At 38.8% G+C, this 18978-nt stretch overlaps 1 protein-coding gene across 1 annotated transcript in view; it reads right to left on the reverse strand.

The window, feature by feature from the left end:
* Positions 1 to 18785, reverse strand: part of HEATR1 (HEAT repeat containing 1) — a 38652-nt gene extending 19867 nt beyond the window's left edge. Inside the window, exons 1-21 of the mRNA XM_009281798.1 lie at positions 18644 to 18785; positions 17419 to 17635; positions 16333 to 16474; positions 15720 to 15821; positions 14621 to 14761; positions 13823 to 14034; positions 12327 to 12460; positions 11406 to 11514; positions 10936 to 11046; positions 10364 to 10481; positions 9029 to 9136; positions 8510 to 8605; positions 7406 to 7494; positions 6896 to 7107; positions 6498 to 6619; positions 5788 to 5985; positions 3979 to 4162; positions 3557 to 3705; positions 1250 to 1442; positions 535 to 707; positions 15 to 182 (exon numbers count right to left, since the gene is read on the reverse strand). Coding sequence (XP_009280073.1) covers positions 15 to 182; positions 535 to 707; positions 1250 to 1442; positions 3557 to 3705; positions 3979 to 4162; positions 5788 to 5985; positions 6498 to 6619; positions 6896 to 7107; positions 7406 to 7494; positions 8510 to 8605; positions 9029 to 9136; positions 10364 to 10481; positions 10936 to 11046; positions 11406 to 11514; positions 12327 to 12460; positions 13823 to 14034; positions 14621 to 14761; positions 15720 to 15821; positions 16333 to 16474; positions 17419 to 17635; positions 18644 to 18785 — 3120 coding nt within the window. The remainder of the gene's footprint in view (positions 1 to 14; positions 183 to 534; positions 708 to 1249; positions 1443 to 3556; positions 3706 to 3978; positions 4163 to 5787; positions 5986 to 6497; positions 6620 to 6895; positions 7108 to 7405; positions 7495 to 8509; positions 8606 to 9028; positions 9137 to 10363; positions 10482 to 10935; positions 11047 to 11405; positions 11515 to 12326; positions 12461 to 13822; positions 14035 to 14620; positions 14762 to 15719; positions 15822 to 16332; positions 16475 to 17418; positions 17636 to 18643) is intronic.
* Between the last annotated feature and the right edge of the window lie 193 nt (positions 18786 to 18978).

An 18978-nucleotide genomic window follows, 5' to 3' on the forward strand; every position in this document is an offset into this window, starting at 1 on the left:
AAGGCGGCACCTACCTCACCATGGACTTCATGAAGAATTTTCATTAAGTTTCTTGCAATATATGACGGGAAAATAGGGTTCTGTACACAATCGAGTATGCTTTCCAAAGCTTCCAACAACTTTTTCTTCTGGGATTTCTGTTTTGGTTGTGTCTCAAGCTCCTCAAATAAAGTTTCCATAATCTAGCTCATTAACAAAGTGAAAATTAAGTTATTTCCCTGCAATAAAAATGCCTTAAAACAATGTTTATTCAATGCTTTCGTAATAATGCAATCTAGATACAAACAGAATTCTTCATCTGTAAATAAACCACAAGTTAATACCTCTTATTTGACTGATATTCTCAATTCTTTGTATGTAATAAATCACTTGAATGTTTTTATAGTCCTTTAAAAAAAAATAAAAAAAAATCAGTCTACTGTAGTATACGATGACAATGAACCTTCCCAGTTAACTTGATTTCTTTTAGAAAAGATGGGACCTCACAGCAGCAGACAAAACTTGTATTAATGTACACCTTAACAACAAAAATACCTGTGTTATGTATGTAGGGTCAGATATGATCTCTTCTGTCTTTTGCTCCAAATGCTGAAGAACAGGATGAAATAGAGACTCCTTTATCCCTCTCAAGGAATGGAGGCACTTGAGAGCAGCCCTTCGAACTTCACTCACAGGACTACCCAAGTTAATTAGCAAAGATATCACCACTGCAAAAAGAGTGAGGGAAGGAAGGAGGAAAAGACAACAGAATAAAATGAGTGGTCAGAATTTTACTGTATCTGTCCCTGAAGAGGCATCAACATTACTTTGGAACTAAAAAGTCATCTCTTTTCACTATAAATCTCTAGAGTACACAAAACCAACATGAATCTCACAGATCCATGGCTCTGAACTTCTTCATCACAGTCCTTATATTAACGTTTAAGCTCAGAGAGTTCATATATTGCTACTGACTGCCACATCCTTATACTGCACAGAAAGTAAGGTGCTGTAACTGACTTCTTCAGCATAGGACCGTGTTTCTTTAACACTTTTAAGATTAAGAAAAAAAGTGGTTTCACCTAGTTCCAAGCTTGGGCTAGTAACCGCAGCAGTGAATCAGCAAGAAAGAGAGCTGCCTCAGCCTAGTGCAGCTGAACATAAATAACTATAGATACGCTTCATGGTATAAAATATAGTAAAATTGCACAAAATTAAAAAATACTGTGATTAAGTCTGTAGATGAGAGATAGATACTGTTTTACTTTACCTGGAGACGATGGCGATAGCAACTGTTTCTTTTTTTGGTATGTCTGTGATTCAAGCAGTGCATAGCCAATATATAGAGCTTGAGTCTGTAACATTGCATTGACTTCATAGTTCAGATGGTTTGAAAGGTTATAACTGTAAGTCCATAAAATTGAAAGGAATTTGAAGAGAACCTCTGAATCTTTTAGATGTACCTTAAATTGAACACAAAAAAAAGAAAAAAGAAAAAAAAGAGAAAAGCACTTGTTTAATAACTTTAATTTATCTGGCAAACTACTACTCACAACATCTGATAAACCACCCAAATCAAAGGATTTCACAGAAAGAGAACTAAAGAGTCAGAAACAGTGTCTTTTGGGAAGAAAAAGTTATTGAGTAGATGCTTTTGGGTAAACAGTACTTGCATGTGTATACAAGTCCACATGTTGCTTAACAGCTGGCTTATTTAGTTTAACAGATAACTTGCAGTCTATAGGTATGTAAATACAAGGGATTTTTTTTTTATCGTAACAGACTGAAAACACATGCATATGAGCACTTGTATAGTATGTCAACTGCGCAAGAGAACTGTTATATGCAAAATAAAGAACTTCTATTTCCTGTTTTGTGCAGCAGTAATCTTAATATTAAAAGTGCTCTAAGTAACCCCTGACTTTTTCATCAGTCATACAAAGTGATTTTCAGAAGCCTATAAACTAGCGTCTCAGAAGAGCTGGGCAGTTTCCTTGTACAGCACAGCTTTCTGTGCTGAATATTCACACTAAACTTTATTCCTAGAATTTGTCCTGGATTGGCTGTATAGGCTTTATAATAATAGAGCAGGGACCAAAATTAACAAACTCTGAATCATAAATGTATCACTGACCATCGCTGACACAGATCAGAGTGCCTTCCCCCCTCCCCCCCCCCATAGTAATAGCTGCTCCAAGAAGATTCAGTTCAGTTTTTCACACATCTATGTCCAATTACCTTAACTTTACTTCAGGACCTTTCTGTCAAAGTTTAATTAGGATAGCTTCTGATTTTGAAGCAGTTACATTGTGTCCTAATAGTATCCCAAATCAATTTAAAGTTCTTGCTTACTACATGGTCTGGCAACAGCTAGTATGCTTTCTGTCTGCAAGATGCTCTCTGGAATCCTGAGAGCTCTTCATTCATCAAACAGGAGTGCCCACTCAACATCCCACAGACTGAACACAGCTTGCCAGAACAACTGATACAGCTTCTGACATACTCTTGCCTATTCTCTTTTCCACAAGTCCACCAAGATTTAGGTTCTAGTTATATTAACGGTTCTAGAGCAGGCAAAAACATCTTTCTTGTCCCTTTCAAATTAAAACCCCTCAAAATTGGCAGTACTCCACAAGTGAAAGAAGCAAATTATTACTGCAGCTGTTGCCTTCACTAGGTCCTAGGACATTACTAGCCCCATTCCATAAACCTTCTGTAGTCCCTCCTCCCTGCTTCTTCTCTTCTTCTGTGCAATATTACCCAGCTCGCTCAGTCAAAAATCCCACTAAAATAACATCCTTGCTTCCCTGCTGACAGCCTTTAACTAGTCAGGCACTGAATCAATCTCTTGAACAGCTCCGTGTTAGTACCACTTCACTAGATCTTGAAGTGACTGATAATTAGACAAAGTTATATACAAGAATTAACATCAGAAACAAGTTTTGTTATGAAATCATTGCTGTTCTTTCCTTCCTCTGTTTCTGTTTGTCATGTGCTGTTCTTGATGAAACAGCATCAAATTCTAGTAACAGTGGCTTTTTGTGTCAATTACTTGCTTCTCTTTTCCTCAGAACGTACAGTTATTACTCCCTGTCATCTAAAATCCAGACTGTCAAAATCCCTTGTTCTCTCCACAGAAATGTTATCACTCGATGCAGGTGAGAAGACATGAGATGATGTTATAAGGAAACATACAATGTCTTCTAAAAGTTTTCCTTTCAATTTTTGTATTTAAAAACTAACAAGTTTTACAGAGCAACTGTTTGCTTTGCTCCCAAATAGGACCAAAACTTTTAGCTCAAACTTCAAGCTCTTGACCTTGTCCTGCAAATCAGTGTTACGTTTTCACCTTTGCCTCAACTGGTCCATTTATTGTTTTTTTACTTTAGTTCTCTATTATTACATTTAATTAGGGTTAACTTACCAGCTGAAGCTTAGACTTTCATCTGCTCACAGTACTAGCATGCCACAAGCAGTGTTGCACAAGTTCTCCATTTTTCTCAGTTTTCCTTAAAATTATGTAACTGCCTAATAGGTGACGACTAAAAATTCAGAGCAACAAATGCGAAAATAATACCTTGAGTAAGAGATTCATCAATGCTCTGTACTGAACAGCACTGCTTCCCTCACTAGCTCCACAGACAAGTAGGTCAAATAGCCCCAACAGGAGGTGCAGGTAGTCTTGGCTATCTGGATTCAGAGATTCGGGATTCCACCAAGTTTCCTCTAAAAAAATACAGGTTATAAATAAGACACAGTGGATGCATATGAACACCTTCAGAAACCAAGAGAAAACAGACATCTCTAGTTAAAAGAAGACAATACATTTGGCTGATTTCATGTTCACAAGTAAGTAATCTTTACAGACCTCAGGAACAACAAGTGAAGAAGGTTAGGGAAGCAAGGCTTGCTTGTTTCCAACAACTTCTGAAGACAAAAAAATTAACCTTCCTTCTTCACTTCATTGATATAAAAGACAGTCAAAACCTTAACACCTACCTTTTGAAAAGGACAGAGGAGGTTTTAGGCCATTGATGAAGTTTTTCAATAAGAACAGGAACATAGCTGACTCCTCTGCATGAGCAGTCTGATCACTATTGAGCTTTTCTATATATGTAGTTAACAATTCCTTAGGCACCAAAGTTTCCTCTATTGTTTCAACAGACCAATTTAGGGGAGTTTCCTGTGAATGAAAATTCATTTTAGCGTATACTGTCACAATTTCATCCAACAGAAGACACAAATTTAGCACTAAGACTCAGCCATGTTTAACTTCCAACCTCGAAAGAGGTATCCTTGTGAAGTCAATTACATTTCTGATTTTACATTTAAACTTGCATCTGCAGTTTTAAAACCTATGCCAGTTCTTACTACCATAATTAAAAGCATACATAAGTGAGGTAACTGAAGAGTAAAATACCAATCTCTCTAAAATATCTCTTCAAAGGCAGTAGAAGTTACTCACAGCATTTTGTGGACATTCAGTTTCATCCTTTCATCTAGCTCTGTTCTAGCAACATAATCCATATCTTTCAGATATTTGTATATATAAAAAATCTTTAACGGAATAATCTGAGGTCAGAATAACTAATTACCATGGTTTGCTATGTGTGTGTGTGAGGGGGTGCACACACAGAAACACAGCCCTGCTCACGTGGGTTTCTTACACACAAAAAAAAGAACAAACTGTTTCAACAACAAAATAAATCAATGGGAAAGATGCATAAAAATAAGGCAAAGAAAGGTAGAAGCAAGATGCAGAAATATTCTTTCTGAACATTGCTCCTGCCCTTCTGATGGCTCCTCCTTTTGCCTCCAGGTTGCCTCCCAACAAGTGTCAATACAACTGCTTATGGAGCTGCACAATAAACCAAAACCCAACAAATACACTTTCAATATTGCTGCAAGGACTTGCTTGAGGTTGCAATTCACAGAATCATAGAATCACCAAATGGTTTGGGTTGGAAGGGATCTTCAAAGATCATCTAGTCCAACCCCCCTGCCATGGGCAGGGACATCTTTCACTAGACCAGGTTGCTCAGAGCCCTGGCCAACCTGACCATGAACACTTCCAGGGATGGGGCATCCACAACTTCTCTGGGCAGCCTGTTCCAGTGCCTCACCACTCTCATAGTGAAGAATTTCTTCCTTATAGCCAAGCTAGATCTACCCTCTTTTAGCTTAAAAGCATTGGCCTTTGTCCTATCGCTACAGGCCCTGGTAAAAAGTCTCTCTCCATCTTTCTTACATGCCCACGGTAGTATTGAAAGGCCACAATAAGGTCTCCCCGGAGCCATCTCCAGGCTGAACAAACCCAACTCAGCCTTTCTTCATAGGAGAGGTGTTCCAGCCCTCTGACCATTTTCGTAGCCCTCCTCTGGAACCGCTCTTAGCATAAGCTCTTTTTCATACTCAACTGCATTTCCTTCTTTCCCCTATTGAACAACCGAGCAAAACCTTTACTCAATGTCTAAACCCCCAAACAATGACACCACATGATGCTGCAGGGTAGCTGGCAGAAACCCCCCAAACTTTGTGCCAAGCCCACAGCACTGAAACATTGAATCAGCTGGTGAGATGCTAGCCTAAAGCTCTGGAGTTCTTAATTTTTTAATGCAGACTCACTACAGTGGTAAAATGTAAGAGCAATTCTTGATGGCAGCTTCTAGTACTGCTGCCAAGTGTGTTTTTGCTTTGAAAAGAAATGAAGGCGAGATTTTCAGCCCTTCTCAAGGTTTCTGAACCTACAATAAAAAAAGATTTCTCCATTACAAAGAAAATGCCCTCTCCAAACTGTTTACATCTTACCTCTGCAGGATCACAAGCTCTGAGATCTTTTATTTTTTTATCCAAGAAACGGAAGACTCTGATAGCCACTGAAAAATAACTTTCCTTCATCTGTGTACTGCAGCAGCACTGAACAAGCACTGAACCAATTATATGACTAGTTACTTTCTGTCTCACGCTGTCAGATTCCATTTCAGCAACGAGTATCAGATCATCCACCTTAGAAAAAGGAGTAGAGGAAAAACAACAAAAAGTCTGTAAGACAGTGGGACTTCACTATGACTTTACACCGTGTTTCATTTGCATGTCCAATTAAATCCTTGTTACCTTCTACCATCGGTAACAAATTACTGTCTGCTGTAATGGTACTCTTTGGAACCTGGGAATGCACAAGACATCTGTTTCTATGATCTACCCACAGGTATACTTGTTTATTCTCTAGAATTTTTTTTCAGGAAACTAAAAATTCCTGGAATTTAGTTACACTAGTAATTGTCAAATAGGTATTAACTTTGCTGCTTCTTTTCCTCACGTTAAGGTGGAAATCTGTTTTTATCTAGATTGTATTGGGGTTTGTTATTCAATATATACATGTATTTGCCTAGCAGCTTGATGATGGCATACTAATGCTAAGAAGCACACATACAAAGTTCTTCTATATCACATTTATTCTACTACAGTGACCACCTGGAAAGTAAGATCTCTTAAAGTTAGGGTAACATGGTACACACCATTTGCAATAGTAAGGAAGGGTCCCCTGAAGTCATGTTTTTAGAAAACAGCAGAATCATATTCTTGTTGGCCACTCCAATCAACTCTGCAGACTTGCTAGATTTAATTGCCTCTTCAAGAGCTATTCCAAGGAAAAAAATAATAATCAGACAATCTGGTATAAAAATCACATATTAAAACACTGGTGGCTCAATAATATTTAGAAACACTCAGAAACGTACTAGACAATTTCTTCATCTTTGCAAAGAGCTTTTTAAAGAATTCTATTAGCACTCATAGCACGGTAGCTTGTCAGTGACAGCCAGCCTCCTTCAATAAGCGTTTAGGTTCAATAAGCATGACGTCCTAAATTGTCACAATTTTTCTTTTACTGAATTAGTTACAGTTAATGCTTTACCTTCTGGCCAACCTTTCAGTAAAGGGTGTAAGGAGCAGAGATCAGATTCTGACAGATAAACAGCCATTTTCCAATCTGAAGATTTTGTATTTGCATTAGTGATTACCATAAAAGGTAACAACCGCATTACTGCTTCATCTAGTAGTTCTTTTTTCTCTTTCAAAATCTCCTCTTTGACTAAAATTTTTATTGCTCGCTCCAGAACCTTGTACCTAAAAGAGAACAAGCGATGTTCAAACCCCATTGCTCAATCTTACTAGCAACATTTCTTTGATTTGTTCTCCATTTTCCATGGCAATTTTCTGAATCCAAATAGCAGTGAGAACAAATAAGGAACTCATGGGAAATGGTATGCAAATAATTGAATATTTCTCTTGTAACTCAGCATAGATATAGCATAACAAAAAGTATTTGAAGTGAAAAACGGGTTTTAAAGTATTCTTTAGAGTTACATTTTTAAAATTTAATTTATACAGAAAGAATGTAGACTGAAAAAAAGCACAAACATACCACTTTCCATCCTTTGAAAGATCAGCTCTCTGGAAGATGTTCAAAAGACTTGACACTATTACTTCTGGATTGACTTGTTTCCTGACAATCTGAAAAGTAATCAAGAAAAAGAAATGAAAGTACAATAAAATACAAAATTATTTACCATATCATAATGGAAAATGCATCAGCTATACCAAGTGGAAACAGGGATCAAACATCACTAATTGCATTCCTATTGATGATCGTGTAATAAAAATATTATCAGGGTAACAGAAGTTATAAGGCTGCCCAGTATGCCCTCTTGATATGCTAAAGTATGGAGAATTTATCGAATGCAGAAATGTTTGGTAAAATTGATAAACAATAAGCAAAACACTTTATAATTAAACAAGAGTTGCTTTTACTTTACATAGCATCTGTACGACAAAAATATAAGGCACATTGACAAAAAATACTAAAATTTAAAAAAGCACTCACGTGCTTCTATTCCTATTTTTTAGTGATTGAGAATGAATGAACACACAAGACCAATTATACTACTGCTAATAATATTCTCCACTACTACTAGCAGAAGCAATAAAGACAGACTGTTACTCTAGCTGGAAACAATCAGTACAATGCATACCAGAGTCCTATCCAGTAAACCTGAGCTGCAGTTTAGTACTTTGCCACTATCAACTGATCAAATGACTCTCATATGGAAAATCTCAACTGAGCACATCTCACTAACGTAACGACTTGTCACTGCACCACTTTCCATCCAAAAGGCAGGTGACATGGCTTGCGTTTTCATAGAAAAATGTACAGGATAAGCAGGAAGCACACTTCAAATAATAATCAGAGATTAAAATATACTATAGTAGCTACATTAAAAAAAATCAATAAATTCAGGTTAACTGCAAACACTTAGGGAAAGATCACGAAGCAGAAACTTGGGGGGGAATTGTGAGGAAGTAAACAACACAAGCCTCCTAAATTTGTGCTGCTTCATCCTGTTAAAGGACAAAAGCCCTACACGAAGGACATGAGTAGAAGAAGGGCAATTACAAAGAATACATTCCAGACACACATAGTCAAGACTAGCTAAAATCTCACCTGGCGTATCAAAAGATACACACTTACCTCCAAAGAACTGAGAGCAGACATTACAACATCTCTGTTGTCATCCTTGAGCCGTCCAAAAATCGCTTCTTCTATGAAAGACTGGTCAAAGCCTTCCTGAAAAAATAAGGGGAAAAAAAAGAGCCAAAAGAAAAAAAATCATTTGTTGGTAGCACAATTTACAGGCTTTTAATGAAATATCTGAATCCTAGTACAAGGAAAGCGGTAACATCATCTAAATTAAACCTCAAATAACAGGCAGACTAACTTTCAACAACAAAAGAAAGAAAAACAGAAGTATCCATTAACTTAGATTTTATCTCAGACTACAAACAGCTTAATAAACAAGAACTACATCCAGACTCCAGAACAGGGGGAAATGGTGACAGAAGCCTACTGAAAACACCATGAAAAACAGCGAGGATGACATTTGAGTAGTTTAACATAGCACTCATCTTCAACTGATATGTCTGGCAAACAGCTTTTTGAAGACATTATATGTTAAGACAGTTCTGCCAGTGAGAGATTCAGGACACAAACCTTTGATGTTTCAATAACATCTTTCAAATGCTGAAGAGCAAGGACCCGCACAGCTGGCTGAGGATGATTCAAACTAAGCAGAAGGGAGGTATCAGAGTCTTCCAGAAACTGAAATACAGATTTCAGAGTGACTCACTGCATGTTAAAAATACTTTAGGTATATGTAACGGGAGAAATTCTTTCAGCAATTTTTTGTACCAGAAGAAAACCTGTATAATTCAGACCCAAAAAACGTCAGTTACAGAACAATGATGATGTATAACTGTTTCAAATTTGGTCTTCTTCACTTTGGCAGACAGTTTTTGGAATATAGCTTGAAAAGTACAGTAAGCCACAGACACCTTTTTGTCCTAGAAAAGCACTACACTTATGTAAGGATTCTGAGAAAGCTCTAGTGACAATGTCAGTGTGACAGAGCACAGATAGAAACTGTTAAAAAGGCATACCCGCCAGTCCAACTGTGTGCCCTTATCTCAGGAACCTTAAAGGCTAGAAGAGAGTCATATGCCTTTGTTCCGTATGCCTTGTTTTTCTGTTAATCCACTTGTTATTCAGTCACAGAATCTGTGCCTTCGTTAAATCAGTACAAAAATATATGAAGCACTTCTTTATGTAGTTTATCATCTTTTCCTAAGTGCTTTCAGTCTTTCAATTGTTGCAAACAAGAGTCATAATACTAATAATCTCTTAATAATAAATTCCTTGGACAGACCTGTTGCACTCATGGTAATTCTGTGTTAGGCTGAGTTTCAATTGCTCTTCAGAAATGGCACAGGAAGAACTCTGTAGTCACTCTATTCTTCCATGTGACTGACTGTAAACATTCATAAAATCAATGCAACAAAAAGGACCGAGCCACCTTCTCTCAACAGCAGTAAAGTTGTTTGTCAACTTTCCCAAAACAGACACCTCTGACACTGACAAAGTCTTTAAGTAAGGTGAGGCCTTGCTGGGCACCACCATGTTGTCATTATTGACCACTACAGTATATGTAGTGGCCATGTTCTTAAGGAAAAAAATTATTGATAGCAATCGGGGCAGGTGGAAATGTATAAATTTTAACCATTAAAAAAAGCTCACACTCATGACTGTTCATGATAAACACAAACTTAAAAGATCTGGTAACTTTTGATTTTATCACAGTTTTGATCAAACTACCCCCCCCAAAAAATCACGTTTAAATAAGTTGGGGGTGGTTTGTTTGGGGTTTTTTTTGTGGGAATGGTAGAGATTTTGTTTAGAAAGAGGAAGAGAGAGCAGAATTTTGCCTAAACATCAGCCTTCTGACAGTATAACCAGATAAGAGCTAGGATCATGAACTGAGCTTCTACCTACCTTGTATTTGCCACAGCTTAATGAAAGAGAAATAAATTGGTGAAAAAGATTTTGGTCAGCCTCATCTGTGCAATCTTCCAGATGCTTCTCCAACACAGAGTCTAAGGCTTTAGGATACCTGCCAACAGACAAAACCCCCAACATTTTCCACAGAGCATTACAGAAGAACATGTATTTACTAGAGAAATACAGGGAAATACAAGGAAGCTGAATGCACATGCACTCATCTGAACCAGCTATTTTAAGTAGCTTTGCAAAGGGCAATCAACTATTATGTCTTAACACAGATGAACAATAGGCAGACCACTAGGATAAATAATGAGCAGAAAAGGTCATGCTACACAGCAAACGGCTGTACAAAGCCAGTAGGTCTGTGTCCATGTATTACAGTGATAACAAAAAATACAAAGACAGATCAGTAAAATAAAATTTGGACAAAGGTTAGGAGTCAGCTATTTTTACTGTATTTATTTAGGCAAGAATATTGTGCTTACTACACCCAATAAGCCAAGATCATAGCTGACGTCACCACTCTACAGATTGTGGGTCTGTCATAGAAAAATGGAACTTACTTTCTCTCAAGAAGTCTGATAAGAGGAAGCATCTTTTGATTGAGTGCAGCCATTTTGGTGGGATTAGATTCAATCTCTGTACCATAGGAGATAAACTCTTCAAGAAACTTGCTAAAATTACAAATGAAAAAAAAAGCCACCATTTTTTGGATAGTACAGTTTTCATTAATGTTATAAAGCACCCTGCTAAACAGGTTAGGATTAACATGCATTACTTATTGCAAGTACAGATTGGCTCCTGGCCTGAAGTTTACTGTTTCAGTACCGTCCCACAAGTACTCCCACAAGCACCAAAAGCATGGCTCTTCTGGATTACTGAACGTTTCAGTTTCAAAATCCAGGTTTGGAGTTAACTTATGAACTCAGAAAAACATGCTCATATAATGCTAATGCCATCGTCAGGAATTAGCTGTTATTAAACCAGAAATGACTGTAGTACTGCAGAAGAAAAATCATCGAAGTTAACTCACGAAGCCAAGAGGTGATCTAAATCCTTTTCCAGTGGTATACTCTGAAGAATAGCTTCAAGATGTCTGACGTAAATCGGATTCTCTGCCTCCTCAGATTCTTCTTGTTCCTCTAAGGACAATGCGTAATCACAAAAGATGAACACTAGTTTGAGAATAACCCCCTCGTACTGATGAAAGTTAATAGCTTGTACAGGCATCGTCTGGTGAACCAAGCACATGACTTGAAGACCACAATGTTCATCGATTACTAGCACTAACTCTCCGTGTGCTGCTAGCAATGCTTTATACCAATGTCATTAATATGCCAAAGACCGTATTGCTACCAATAAATTCAAGTATGCTTTGGAACGTTCCAGACCTGCTACCACAACCTGTGCCAGCAACTGCCTACAGTATTCCCTGGCGTCAATCTGGCCCTTTTCAACAAAAGGGCTTTCCCAACCATGATTTGGCAGTTACAAGTCCACAGTGCAAACGGACTTACTAGTGCAGATGCAGGCTACTACTGCATGCCAGTCAGCCTCGCTGTCCTGGATCGTTCCCAGGCACATTTAATTCACCGGGTAAACACAGATCTTAAACCACATATGGACTACGCGTAATCTACCTAAAAATTATTTTGCAGTACTACAATGCATCTCTAAGAGTCAGAAATTTCATACATCAAAATTAAGTTACTACTGAAATACTGCAAATCAACATTTAAATCAAAGCGATATAGATATAACAATGCCTAAAATAGCCTCCTCTGTAAGACCTGGAAAAACAAAAAGCAACACACACACAAAAGTTCAATCAGGTCTTCACATGTATTGGCGCAGTTTTAATGGCAAAAACAACTAAAATTACACAGCTACGACATTGACCACAGCCATCTGCCCATAAGACTCAACAAAATTGTAAAAATGTATGCTAACTTACCCATATCACTTTTCATGACAGTGCAAACAAGATGAGGCAGCAGGTAACGCAGAAGAGGAGAGATATCATAGCCTGCTGAAAGGCCTTGCAAAAGTGTTACCAGTTCTGGGGTTTTGCACAGATAATTAAATGGCCTGCACAATGGAACAGGAGGGGGGGGGAAAAAAAAGTATGTATGCTCATCTGGGTTACCAACACTTTCAAACTATGCAGACTTCCTAAGGATTCAATTTTCAGCATCAGGTAACAGCATCATTGTAAACAAATGCTGAAAAGATTCAAAGGGTTCCACTTCCTTATCGCCAGAGGTTTATTGGCGCATTTAATATCCAAGAAGAAAACAGGGTACTGCCAGTCATGTTAAGCACAGCTGCTGCAACGGCACAGCGAACATACCTATGTTTTTGTGAAGTTGGTAGTAAAAGTAAAAATACTTGTATGAATTGCATGAATAGATAGCCTCACATTGCAAGGAGCTTATCTATTACCCAGCGGCAGCAAAAGGAAGGGAGGAGAAACAATAGCTCAATGACAGGAGATCCTCAAAGAGAGTAGAAGCAATTTCTCTTCCTGCTAATAAAGTTTCTCTCATCTTGCCTCCTTTTATATCCACCTGGCTGGATGCTGCATAATGCATCGAGCATGCCTCCATACCTCAGCTTTTAACGCATTTTCGTCTTCTATGACTGTGTTCAAGTATCTGGAAGGTAATCACTGTACTTATTCCCAGCAAAGATTTATTCTACTGGAATACCCATGCTAACCTCTCTGCCAGCAAGCAAACTCCCTGTAGCATGTGGGACTTCCATTACTGTGTTCAACTGCACGTTAACAGCACTAGCTAACTGTATCAGGGCAGGGCAGACAGATTGACGGGAATTAAATACTACATGTACTTCCAGAAGAACACTTGACTTGTGGGACCAAAGAAGTGGTAGTATAGAAGCACTTACACTTCAGGTGTTACAAACTATATGAACTATAGGCGCTTAGGGACATGGTTTAGTGGGCATGGTGGTGTTGGGTTGACGGTTGGACTCGATGATCTTAGAGGTCTTTTCCAACCTCAATGATTCTATGATTCTAACTCAAAGCCCTTTCATTGAAGGGACAGAACTTCTTTTTTCCAAGCTATTCAAATAACCTCAAATTGGCACTACCATTATTATGCTGGCTTCTCTTCCAGGATTCCCACTTTCAAGAAAACCTCTTACTGGCAGGGTTCAGTTTTGCACATTGACAGCAATCCTTTACTGAGGGAAGTGGCAGGACAGGGACCAAAAGATGACAGACTCGCACCACTGAGACTCCTTAGCTGTAGCGAGCATACAAATTTTCAAAGTAAGCCAAAGAAACTTCCGAGCCCTTTGAAATGTCAACTAGCAAAATTTCTGATAGGAAAGTATCTCTTTAATGAGGAAGATAAAAAAATTCAAATTATCAATGTGCAGCCTAAGCTTTTAAACAGTGGGAAAACTCAATTCATGTAGACTTACTTTTTCCCAAGTTTGTCTCCTTTCTGAGTTTGTAGAAGTAGGTTCAAGCACGCCACCCCATCCCTGACTAATGAGGGCACTTTAGATAATGTCTTGCTTATCTGTAACATCAAGGAATGTACCAAGGAAGTCTCCACTGTCACTTTTACTGTCAGCTGGCAGATTATCATGTATGTTGCAGCTCTGTAGTCCTGTATAGAGGATTTCAAGCCCTAGGAAAAGGGATAAAGGTTGATTTTTAACACACACAAATTAAAAAAAAAAAAAGTACATTCACATAAAAATCATTTTCATTCTGACATCCGTGGAATCACGCTACCTTCTTCTCCATATGTTAACTTTTGAGGGATCTATAAACTCAACTTTCAAGAAGAAAAAGCTGTCATGCAGGGTGCACACATACAGAAGACACATTCATTAACTGCTGCTCTGTTTGTTAACAGAGCAACAACCCTGGAAGAAAGAGGATATTAAAGCAGGCTGTCCACCCTGATTCCATTTCCTCATTGTTTGGTGCAGTAAGTCTCTAAGGCAAAGAGGTTCAATCAAACTGTGTATCCATTTCTCACATCTCCATTCCTCATACAGAGTAGGAAACAGAGTTCTTAAAGTGCTCATCTGAGGTGTGAAAACACATTATTATTCATGGGCCTTCACCTGCCTGATGTTTCAAAGCAGGCTAAGAGTGGTATGAAACATTTCACATAGCAAGTCCCTCTTAAATGTTATCCGCAGAAAGCATGTCGGCACAACACAGTACACTTCATCACACAGGAAGGAAAACAAAGCTTCATGTACCTTTTGGATGTAAGGGAGCAGCATAGAGACTATAGTGTCTGTTATCTTCTCTGCAGCTCCAAGAGCTGATACAATAGTGGAGGCATAAAACACAAGAAGAACTCTCAATTGAGCTGAGTTGCCAGGACACTCTGAAAAGACCTGGACCACAGAAAAATCAGTTGTTCAGACATGAGGAAAAGTGGAAACGCACATATGGCTTCCCCCCAAACCAGCAAAATCTCAAAACTCCAGCATGTAAGCTCTACCAGCTCCTGCTGGCACAACTTAAGTTATCACCTCCTCCTAGCAGTAACCCTTGCCAGAAGTTACTGCTCCCCCTTGCAGACAAGGTAGAAGGAAATGGGTGCTATTCCTCAGCTACTGTAGTTAATCATAATAAGGTAACCTAAATCACGTGTGATTTTGGTGTAATGCTCAAGACCGAGAACTGGACAGCCAAGAAGCTGACTGGTTTATGTTTAACACCCCCTACTACATCTGTGAACAAGCCCTGTTATTGCGTGTGCTTTGCTTAGTTTGACAGTACATGCATTCTAGTTCTCTAAATAATTGGAACTGTCGTACATCTTATCCTTCTGAGACTATAAAACTAGTTCTCTATTTGACATTAACTGAAAAAACAAATAAATCCGCTCACCTAACATTCTCAATTTTAAGTTCTCATTAATATTTGAAGACATACATTTGAAACACCCATGACAACCCCCTAAAGAGATACCCAAATTCAAAGCACAGTTACAAACTAATAGCGGGAATGACTTTATAAAAGAAATTAAGACAATGAAGTACTTTGAAGCAATACGGTATCTTTAAGTAATACAGTATTGCCAAATTGTTTGTCATGGCTCATCGGTTCTCAGTCACGTCCTTACAAGAATTTCTGATAGACTGTCATCTATACAAATAATAAGAAAAGAAATTTTCACATTGTTTACTAACAAATAACTCCTTTTACTATTTGAGATGTAATTCAAAATATCAGTATTACTACAATACCATACTATTACATAACACTATTACATAATACTATACAAATACAAAGATGGGGAAATCCAAGTGACAACAAACAAATAATGTTCTAGAATAAATGAACAACCTTCACAGATTTTGCCACCAGCCTGCAGATGAAATCCATGAAATCCAGGTCTTTGTAGCAGTGTGTAATGACAGTACCCCTTGCCAGTGGGACTCCAGGTTTCTTTACGTGGTGAAAAACGTAAAATTAGAACACTCGAGGGTAAAGTGAAATACCCGAAGTAAAAAACAATATAATCTCTAAATTAATCCTACTGATCAGTTAACACCATTAAAATTGAAATAAGTAATGGAAACCCACATACCTCTCTGGAATTTTTTGTCTCTACATTAAGACAGACAATGAAAACCATTATATATAATTTATATTCAAATAAACATATATTTTAGTAATTGACATATCTTCCTAGCAGTAGCAAATACTTGCACCTTAAAACCATACTTTAACTTTGCCAAAACAAAGAGTAATTACAATCAAAGCTTTTTATAATTAACGTTATATTTAAAGAAAGATAACAGGAACAACAGGTGGGCATCCAGGCTCCATCCCTGCAATTAAATCTTTCAGTACCGTTCTACAACTAACCACATGAACAGGTGGACCGTATTCATAAACCTAGTAACAGAGTCAAGATACTTATTAATAACCAACTTGCATCTGTTAAATACTTTACCCTTATTGGATCCATCCAATGCCATTTATGAGTTGGGCTTTTTATATTTAAAAGTTGAATAACTCTCACAAATAGTTTAGTCTCATGATATGGCAGAACACAACCAATCAAACTATCTTGATTGTAGAGATGGATGTGAAATCTAAGAAAAAAGCCATATATATACAGTTAAAAATTATCTGGAAGTCCAAAAAAAAAGACCCAGCCATGTTCTTCTCAGAACACCTGGTTTACTCGCTTTTAAGCAAGATGAGAGATGACTGTCGTACTGACTCAGACATATGGTCCACCTACAGTCCAGAATCCCAAGGTGGCCACCAGCCTGTATGTGCTAGAGGAAAGAAACAGTGCTAGCAATTTTCTTCCTCACTCTCAATAATTTTAGGTCCCTATAGGACTGAAGATTACCTTAGTTTCTTCTGCACAGATTTCAATATTAAACCAGACATTACAATAATCCAGTAGGAATTTCAGTATAATACATATATAAAAAAATAATGTGATTCAAAGGTTGTATCAGCAAAATCGTCCACTCTTTCACGACATGAAATATTACACTTGCAGCATCTGCATAGGTTAATTTACATAAATAAATACAATATCACTTCACAAAATACTTGGTTTGTTTCTTCTTCACACCTTCCTACATAACCTTGAAATAAGAATACTTAACTCATGTTATAATACAAGGGCATGCTCCTCATGGTTCACAGTTAATATTGAAAATTAGCTATTTTACACAGCCCACTTCTAAAAGCATACTACATAAATGCCTCTCTAGCTCTTCTCTAAGATGGCTAGAGCTGGGCAAATTTGCTGAAAGCCGGGCAAGCAAATAATTGCTTTTATATAGAATATTGTGACAGATCAAAATTTTCACAGAAAGTTATCAAAAGACAAAAATCTAATTGGCAAAGAAGAACATCTGGCCCCATAAAGACTAAGCCCAAATGGATATTTTTAACATTTTAACCTGTATTTTCAGAAAACTAAAGTAAAATCATTCAAAATTTTTCTCACTAGAGAAAAAAACCTGGCATTTCTAGTAGCCTTATCTATTGACATGTAGGACATTCAGTGGATTACCTGTGAATCAGCCATTCAAGGCACTTCTGGGCTGGCTTAAGCATAAAGTAGGGGGACAGGTGAATCAGGAACAATGAAATATTCTTATTCAGCTGTTGATTTACTGCTTTAGACTGAACACTGCGTTCCAGGCCTTTGGACGTGGAACTAAACAAACTGGACTGGAACACTTCAAATGAAGGATCAATCCCCATCAGCTCTTCTAAGCCAGTGCATCCTGTGGAAAAAAAATGGAAGAATGCTTTAAACGCAACAGATTTATTCACCAGTCCTACCCACCTACCTCCTCACTGGCATATCCAACTTCTTTGCTATACTGGTATATATCATTCTCACTAAGCAAACCGAACCAAGTAGTAAACAGGTCTAAGACCAAAACTTTTGCTACACTTAAAGTATTTCTTAACTGATGAAGAAAAAGAACATTAACAAGTATCAGCAGTGCGCTCTTGCAGCAATGAAGGCCAGCAGCATCCTGGTCTGTATTAGCGAGAGCGTAGCCAGCAGGCTGAGGGAGGTGAACTGTCCCCTCCATTTGTGAGAGCATGTTTTCATGAAATCACAGAATTCAGGTTGGAAGGGACCTCGGGAGATCTCTAGTCCACGGCCCTGCCCAAGGCAGGGTTAGCCCCGAAATCACACCAGGTTGCTCACAGCATTATCCAGTTGGGGTTTTCAAAAGGATGGATAGCACTACCTCCCCGGACAACCTGTTCAACTGTCTTGAACTGTCCTCACGGTGAAAAAGCTTTTCCTTATACCCAGTTTGAAGCTCTATTGTTTCAACTTATGCCCATTGCCTCCCGTCCTCCAGCCGTGCGTTCCTCTGGACAGCCTGACCCGTCTTCTTGAAGCCTCCTCACAGGTATCGGCAGGCTGCTATTAGACCCCTGAAAGCCTTCTCTTCTCCAGGCTGAATGAGACCAGACACCTTCCTCCCATCAGCCTCCCCTTACAGGGCAAATTCTCCAGCCCTTGACCACCTTGGGGCCCTTGACTCTTCCCAATCACCCTACCCTTCGTGTGGCCAGACATGTGCTCCAAGAGGACCTGCTCCATGATTTTCCCATGGACTGGATTGATGCTGACTAGCCTGTAGTTTCCCGAATTATCCTTTTGGCCTTTTTTGAATATGGGTTTGCCTTTCCCATTTACCTCTCTCCAGCTGTTTTTTGGATAGATACATGACTTCTAAAATCACTGGCATCTAAAGAGCCCGACTCACCGATTGCAAAGAACGTGTCCCTGTCAATACTAGCCGCCTCCTTGCAGCTGAACAGCAGCGATGCTACTTCGCTGCGGTTTAGGAGGCTGGGATCATTCTGGGGAAGCGCCAGACGCTTCAGCTGCTCCGCGAGGGACGTCATGGCTTCGTGTTCCGAGGAAAGGAGCCTCCAAAGAAACCTAATGAAAGAAAACCAAAGCAGGCCCGCGGATAAAGCGGCTGCGTGGAGACATGCCGTCCCTCCCCCGCCCGCCGCTTCCCGCTGCAGGCCCAGCTTCCAGCTGCCCCTCGGGGGCGCGCACACGTGGGGATGGGCGGGGCCGGGCCGGGCCGGG

The sequence above is a fragment of the Aptenodytes forsteri genome, unplaced genomic scaffold, assembly GCF_000699145.1.
Source record: "Aptenodytes forsteri isolate BGI_AS27 unplaced genomic scaffold, ASM69914v1 Scaffold132, whole genome shotgun sequence".
Taxonomy (NCBI): domain Eukaryota; kingdom Metazoa; phylum Chordata; class Aves; order Sphenisciformes; family Spheniscidae; genus Aptenodytes; species Aptenodytes forsteri.